Genomic DNA, 8,129 nt, shown 5'->3' on the forward strand with positions numbered 1-8,129 from the left:
AGAGTTAGCCTTCAAGAGAAGGGAAGTGGGAGCTCTGGAGTGGGAGCCAGTATCCTCCTAACCTAGCTACGGATTTAGGGACTAAACCTAAGATTAGCCAATGATTTTCTATAATACTGAATCAGGGTAAAGAATTAAAATTGCTCCTATTTGACACAATACAAATTTAAACCATTTATCTCATCTCATTTCACCAAAAAGCTCATTGTAGTGGGAAATATGCTTTTTTCATATTAGAAAACTCCATCACATAAACATAGTTTAGTAGTTACTATTTTGAACTCTACATTTAAATTCTGCTAATAGTTAATAATTTAGCTATGATAGTATCTTAAACATTCAAAATTAGTGACAGTAATTTCATTTTACTTCTGTGAATGTCCTAGTTAATTTATCATTTCAAATTTAAACCTTCCTCATGGGATCAATATTTGAGACTTAAATAAAAAGTTTTATATTACTTGATAATGATACGTATACTTGCGTAGAATACCAACATGATGTACTTAACATTATTATTCATAAAATATGTAAAGTGGAATCAACATAAATTTTACACACCAACATGATGTGCTTAACATTATTATTCATAAAATATGTAAAGTGGAATCAACATAAATTTTACACAACTATATTTCTGTTGGTCACTCGTACTAGTCGATTATCAAAATCGTATGATGGTCCAGATGCAGGTTGAAGTTTTTCCCTTGTTAGTCCCAAACTAAGGAAAGTGGAGTAAAACAAAACATCAACAGAACTCCCATTGTCGATCAGGATTCTTTTTACATTCTAGCAGGGTTTGTCAATTCCTGCACTAATGACAAGAGGATCTTGATGAGGTACTCAGACTCCTTCTAAATCATTAAAAGTGATAGGTTCAAGACGTAATTTCTTCTGTGTTGATTCACCAGGTGTAGTGATAAGAACTTGATCAGTTGGCAACGGACCTCCTCCAATTTTTTGAATTTCACCTACGACTGGGTGACCCCCATGTTGTTGCCTTTGTGATTGTTGCCCCCCAGCAACAACATTATCATTCCCAGCTATTTTGTTATGAATAAATCGACCAAGATATCCCTGCTGAATCAACCTTTTAATTTCTTCCCTAAGGAGTTTACATGCCTCAATGGTGTGTCCACGACTTCGATGAAAATGACAGTATTGTTCTTGATTTTTCGAGTTAGGTTTTAAGGGGTGAGACCACTTAACAGCTTACTCATCCTTGATGGTCATCAAGATGTTTGCACGTGACGTGTTGAGTGTTGTATACTCTTTCTTAGGTCGATATTCAGTTCGTTGACCCGCAGGTTGAGAGAGGAGGTTAAATTCTTCGGTTGTTTAGACTTTCTCCGTTGTGAAAAGTGATTAATGTCTCTGGAGTTACTTTTGCGCTTTCCCCCAATACTGATAGCCTCTTCTGCAGTGATTTGAGCCTCAACATGGTGGACAAGATCAACATAAGAACAAAATGTCTCCTGCATCAGTGATGAGTAGAAGGGTCCTAGGAGGAGCCCCCCAAGGAAAACCCCCCTAAATAACTCTGGAAGGAGCCCCCCAAGGAAAACCCCCTTAAATAACTCTGGATCTACTCCTGGAATTTGACAGGCTTTAGCAGAAAAACTGTGGAAGTAGTCTTTAAGTGACTCTCCTTTACTTTGACGAATTCCTTAGAGATGGGATGAATCCTTGATGATTCGTCGATTTTCTATGAACTGCTCCACAAATAGTTTGGCAAGCTTGTTGAAGGTGTTTACAGTGCCCCCGAGCAAAGAGTAGAACCAGGTTTGAGTTTCTCTCTTAAGAGTGGCTGGGAACACCTGACATAGAAGCGCTTCAGAGACACGTTGAATGTGCATGATGGTTCAATAATGATTAATATGTTCATAAGGGTTAGTTATCCCTTTATATGCGTCAATGCTCGACAGCTTGAAGCCTGTTAGGATAGGGTGTTGAATATATGCGTCAATGGTCGACAGCTTGAAGCCTGTTAGGATAGGGTGTTGAAGGACCTCGTTCACTAAGGGAGAGGATTCAAGGATGTTAGGGTGAGTGTGGAAGCGATCTTTTTTCTCTAGGGAAACTCTTCTCAGACGAGGCGACGTAGTTTGTTACGGATGACATCATCTGGAACGGTAGCATGACGTGGTGGTGCTAGGGGAGCTGCATGAGATGGATGAATGGAACTTGCGGTTTCTAGGAGTTCAACATCACGTCTTGGCAAGGGAATTGTTCCCTCTTGAGCAGGGACGATATGAGTTCCTCCGGGCAGTATGTTTCTCGTAGGTTGTGAATTCAATGGTAAATGAGTTTCAGTCATTAGTGTGGACAGTGGCTGTTGGATCCCTCGCAGGAATTGTATGATCTCCAGTTGAGACTCCTCCATTCTACGTATTCGTTCTTCCATAGGACCCGTTATCGTCTTCCAGGGCGGGAGATAAAGAAGCATGTCGTCCTTGGCTTCGTGACTGCTCCTTGGAACGATGAGTGTTGGAGCGAGATGCTTCATTGTCACGAACATTGTGTCTGGTGGCCATGTAGTAGATTGCGTAAGTACTTTAGTTGTGAGATTGAAAATTTCCCACAGACAGTGTCAAACTGATGCGTGCTAGAAAATTCACAGCGGTAGAGTAATAAATTATCGTCTTAGCATTGTACGAAAGTTCAGCACACACACAAATGAAATAGAAAAAAATGGTGATAACTCCAGAAATTTTTACGTGGGAAACCCGTTAGGGAAAAATCACGGGGTCAGACCCAGTTGCGGAAATTCACTATTAATTGATGATTACAGAAATCTCTTGTCCCACAAACGAGAAAGGGTAACTGTATTTTTTAGATTACAATGTCGACTCACGGGGTCTGGTCGCGGTGGTGATCGATGACGGTCGGCGGTGGTCGTCTGAGGTCGACGGGGGTCTGGCAGCGGTCGACGGAGGTCTGCGGTGGTCTACAGCGACCGGCGGTGATCGACGGCGACTGGCGGTGGTCGACGACTGAGGTCGGTGATGATCGACGACGATTGGTGGTGATACTGAGCAGCTTCTCCTCATGACCTTAGGCTCTCTCTAGACTTCCTCCCCCCCTCATGAGATGGATGGGGCTCTATTTATAGTGTTCTGGATGCAATTAATGCATGAATATGAAATATTTTGATCGGACGGTCCGGAGAGCTTCCCTCGATCATAAGACGTTTAATGGACATTTGAGTGTCTTAATGATGTCAGAATTGAGTGATCTTGGGCTCGTTGGATTCGTCTTGTCGAGCCGCTCGATTTGAATATAAAATTGTCATATTTGACAGCGTTTGACTTTTCAAATGTCTTCATAAATCTTATAATTATGGTTTAATGACTTGATTTAACTTGAATTAAGCTAGTTTTCATATCATTAGATCTGTCTCATTCAGCAGGTCAGTTTGACTATAAATTTGCTGAAATCAGAGCTTTTGATGATTTTTTATCAAGATTTGAGTATTTCTTGCTTAAAATATCATCTCGAAATTCATGTCATTCCTCAAGATTCGTGTTTGATGATGAAAACTTTTATCAAGATTTAATTTGGTTTAAAAAATATCAATTTTTTTATAATTGTTCCAAATGTCTTGTGAATTAATTTCCATAAAAATTTCACCCATTTTATTTGTGTTCTTTTTCAACCCAAAAATTGAAAAATTAAATCATAGTCTGATTTCTATGTAGCTTGCAATTTTGGTTTTTCCACTTTCTAATAATACCCTAAACCCTAAAAAAATTAAAAAATATCATTAAAATCTACATATATAAACTTTCGGATGTTGATCATCATTTCAAATTAAATTTTGAATTTTTTTGCACGTCTACATGTAATATAATTACAAGAGTTGGCAAATTTTGTCCAGATTTGATGATATTTCTCACTCAATTACCCTATCAAATTCTTTCTAAACACCCTCATTCATGTCATGCCATATCATTCATATTTTCATTTTGAACAATTTGGTAGAATTTCACATGAAGATTTCCCCGAACATATCAATTTGATTTTATAAAAACATTTTCATAACACATATTATTTTATTTACTTGTCATAAAAGCTAAAATGCTATTTTTGTATTTATTTAATTGTTTATTTTTATAAATTTATAAAATTATTTATTACTAATTTCATATAAAAAAATTAAATGTATATTTGAACTTCTAGTTTATTTATTAAAAAAAAAAAAAGGCATAAATCAATTTTTAGTTTTATAGGAAAATTTAAGTATTAATTTCAATTTTCATTTCATTCAATTAAAATAGAAATAAGATTATAAAACAAGTATCATCATTAGAAAAGTCAAGTATGGCATATTTGAGAGCTCATCTTAAGCTAGAACTGAACAGGAACATCTTAAGATTAGATCAAGCCAAGTCTACTCTATCACACTCGATTCGATTCGGCTCAATTACAACCCTACTCTTGATCATATTTAATTGTAGTTCTCTTTTTTTTTTAACCTATAGATTTTTTATGACAATATAATTTTCACAATCATATAATCATGTACATTTAAGATAGGACACAACATGCATGACCAAAACCGAGCAGCCTTCTCCAAGCCGGGAACCTCAGCATATAATACTAAAAATAATACAAAAATAATACATGGTCACATAATTAAACCCTTAGTCGATATAGTTTAATAACCTTGAACATATAAATATAGAGAAGTCTACAATAATCCCATAATTACTTATATACCCCAATTTGGCATCAAAACATCACATTTTCCACGATTCAGCTCTTCAATATGAAACTATATTGCGCTTTTGAATCATATAAAAGCTTAACATACTAAACAACATAAGGAACATTTACGTACATACCATTAAATTCCTATGTACTAAATATCTAACACCTAAATTTCAATTTTTTATAATTATAAATGAAAAAAAATGTAAAATTTTGGTGTTAGATTTGTAAATACATAAGAATCGGATGATATGTATATAAATGCCCCTAAACCAAAACCATACCTTCAAAGGCCAAGCTCTTGCTGAATCTCCCATAGTGTATCAGCAGATTTCGAAAGCCGCACAGCCTCCTCTTCGGTAAGATGAACGGAAGTAACTCCGATGACGCCGGACCTCCCGAGCAGAACCGGGAGGCTGAGAAAAACATCCCGACCTGCCGGAACGCCCGCGAGGAGGTCGCGGGTGAGGATGGAGACGGGGTGGATGCGGTGCTGGTCGCGGAGGATGGAGCGGGCGAGGCTGGCGACGGGGGAGCCAAGAAGTGTAGCCTTTGAGGCGGATCACTTCGTAGGCACTGTTGACGACGGCCTGGCGAATGCGCTCCAGAACTTCTTGCTCATAAGCGATCTGCTGTTTTTCGAGCGAGGAGAGGAGAGAGATGCCGCCGACGGTTATGCCGGACCATAGCGCGACGGAGCTGTCGCCATGCTCTCCGACCATGTAGGCCTGAATATATGAGTTTTGAATGCATGTTTCAGTTGCCAGTTTGACATGATGCACAATAATGTTAAGTGGGATTTACATTCATAATTCTAATGTATTTATGTATATAACAGCAAAAACATTCACGTTTAAGTGCACATAATTCAAATCTCTAATATCACATCAGAAATACTTTAATCATGCATAACTCCATGACACCACAAAATTATAAATATAAATATCTAACTTTCGATGTTAATATATAAATGCATAAGAAATGTGTAGTATATATATAAATTTCTCTAGCTTTCAATGTAGTAATGTAGATAATTTGATAAGTTATTAAGTATACATGGAAGGTTTTCATGCATGCCACTTAATTTGGATGTATTTACATATCTAACACCTAAAATTCAATCTTTACATTATATGTAACCTTATGAAAAGGATGTATTCAATTTTTTTATATAATTCAATTTTTTGCAGTCCTACTTATTATCATATCCTAATAAATATTTTATTAGGATATTTGAATATATTTTATATTAGAATAAGACAAAATTTATTGCATATGTTCATAAAATCATGTGAAAATATGGTCTCTCATTATTTTATGCAGTCCTACTTATTATCATATGTTTTTCTACTATATTTGTAGTTATGATTGTGTAATAATTTAATTATATTAATTAATAATTTAGCTGCATTTATCTTTTTAGATATTTTACATAAATAGGGGTTAGAAAAAAAATCTTCTAAAAATTTTACTCTCATCATAATAATGTTTCCCAATATCTAATAATTTAGCTATATTACCTAACTATATTGTTGTAATTCTTTTAATTATAATTATATCATCAAATAATTTAATGGAAGTAACATATAGTGTGTGCAACCATCAATAATGTAAGAAATACAGAAAATATTATTATGAAAATAGAAAAATAATGCAAATTTTTTTTAAAATTAGTTTTTAAAGGCCAAATTACACCCTTTTTTAAAAATGTATTAAATTTTTTAAAGTATTAAATAACTGGTATGTGCATGAGCAAATATATATGAAGCACTGCACACATACCACTCAATTCCTAAATATTTACATATCCAATATGTGAAATTTACAGTCTACATGTCTATCACCCTAAATTTTCGAATCACATAAAAAATTTTAACTATTTTGATTTTAAGAAATGAAGTAATGTTTTCATGAATTGAATTATAGACGTTAGATATGTAAATACATAGAAATTAACAGGTATATATATAAAGTGCAAACATTCCAAAATAAATAAGCAAGCTTTCAAAAATGGAATTTTTTTAAAATTCAGAATAAGTTGAGAAAAACAAAATCACGAGAAAAATTTGCGTTCCTAGACGTACGCAGAGCTACGTACGTTAGGTAGATCACAGATAGGTTATTAGGGGTTATATCAGCGCTATACCTCTATAACCTACCTGAAACTTAACTAGTAAGTTTCAAGCTCATATTTTTCATGTATTTGTAAGTTCCAGAGAAGTTACATGAGGTATAATATGGATATAGCCTCCAATATCTTTCCTATAACTTAGTGACGGAATTAAAAATATTATAGAATTGGTTTTGACCTGGACATCCTGAGCATTGACCTCCAAATGCTCCGCGAGGAGGAAGCGAAAGCGTGATGAATCGAGATTAGTCCCGGAGCCAATAACCCTATTAGATGGAAAACCAGAGAGCTTCCAAGCAATGTAAGTGAGCAAATCGACCGGATTGGAGACGACAAGTATGATGCACTCCGGCGAGTACTTCGCTAGCGGCGGAATGATCTCCCGGAATAGCGCTAAGTTACGCTGAACCAGATCAAGGCGGGACTCGCCGACGATCTGGCGAGCGCCGGCAGGAACGATGCGGAGATAGGAGAGTGACCGCATAATCAGTAGAGGCTTCGATGTGTGTGCGGGGAAGGAAGGCGGCGGCGTGCTGCAAGTCAAGCATCTCGCCACGGAGCTTTTCGGGCTTCGCGTCAACGAGGGAGAGATCGTCGGCGAGGTCTTGGGTAAGGATCGTCTGCGCGATCGCCATCCCAACGTTGCCGGCGCCGATAACGGAGACCTTCGTGCGGCGGGAGGAGGGGGACGGCGGTGCGGCCGATGGGAGAGGTCGGAAGATCAAGCGGGAGGCATCGGCGGCGAGGCCGAGTTCCGATAGTGACGAAGTCTTCTTCATCGTTGAGATTTGATTGTTCTCCCTCTCGCGCTCTGTTCGGGTTGCCGTATTGGGGGATGTGGGGGTTTGGAATTAGGGTTTGGAAGGAGGGATTGAAATAGGGATCTGCCATGGCAACAAGGAAAGGGAAAATTCCGCGTTTTTTGTTTTTCTTCTTTAATTTTAAAGTCAAAATATCTAGAAATTTTGAATTTTGGACCGGACTTTTTTCTCTCTAGAGAAAATATGTGGCAGAAATTTTGGAAAAATCCACAAGATCTAGTTCTTGCAAGTAAAAATGATCTTTTGGTGTTAGATATATAGAGACGGTAAAGGGAGATTTTTATGCATATCACTCAACTCCTATGTATTTATATATAAATTCACTTTAATTTGTATCTGCATATCGCCTTACTTTGCAGTAAAAGGCGAGTCGCAATGTAGAAGTTAAATTTGTGGTATTTTTGTGTATATGAAATAATTGGGAGGAATAAATATAAAAAATAAAATAGAGGTGTTAAATATGAAAA

The 8,129-nt window shown here is 36.7% G+C and overlaps 1 protein-coding gene across 1 annotated transcript; it reads right to left on the reverse strand.

The window, feature by feature from the left end:
* Positions 1-4,930: 4,930 nt before the first annotated feature.
* On the reverse strand, positions 4,931-7,845 carry LOC110036944 (L-lactate dehydrogenase A-like). Its single transcript, XM_020741507.1, is given in 4 exon segments — positions 4,931-5,243; positions 5,245-5,438; positions 7,020-7,314; positions 7,316-7,845. Coding segments are annotated over 4 exon segments (1,041 nt in total). The 5' UTR covers positions 7,621-7,845; the 3' UTR covers positions 4,931-4,996.
* Between the last annotated feature and the right edge of the window lie 284 nt (positions 7,846-8,129).

Source organism: Phalaenopsis equestris, unplaced genomic scaffold (assembly GCF_001263595.1).
Source record: "Phalaenopsis equestris unplaced genomic scaffold, ASM126359v1 Scaffold212940, whole genome shotgun sequence".
NCBI classification, from domain to species: Eukaryota; Viridiplantae; Streptophyta; class Magnoliopsida; order Asparagales; family Orchidaceae; genus Phalaenopsis; species Phalaenopsis equestris.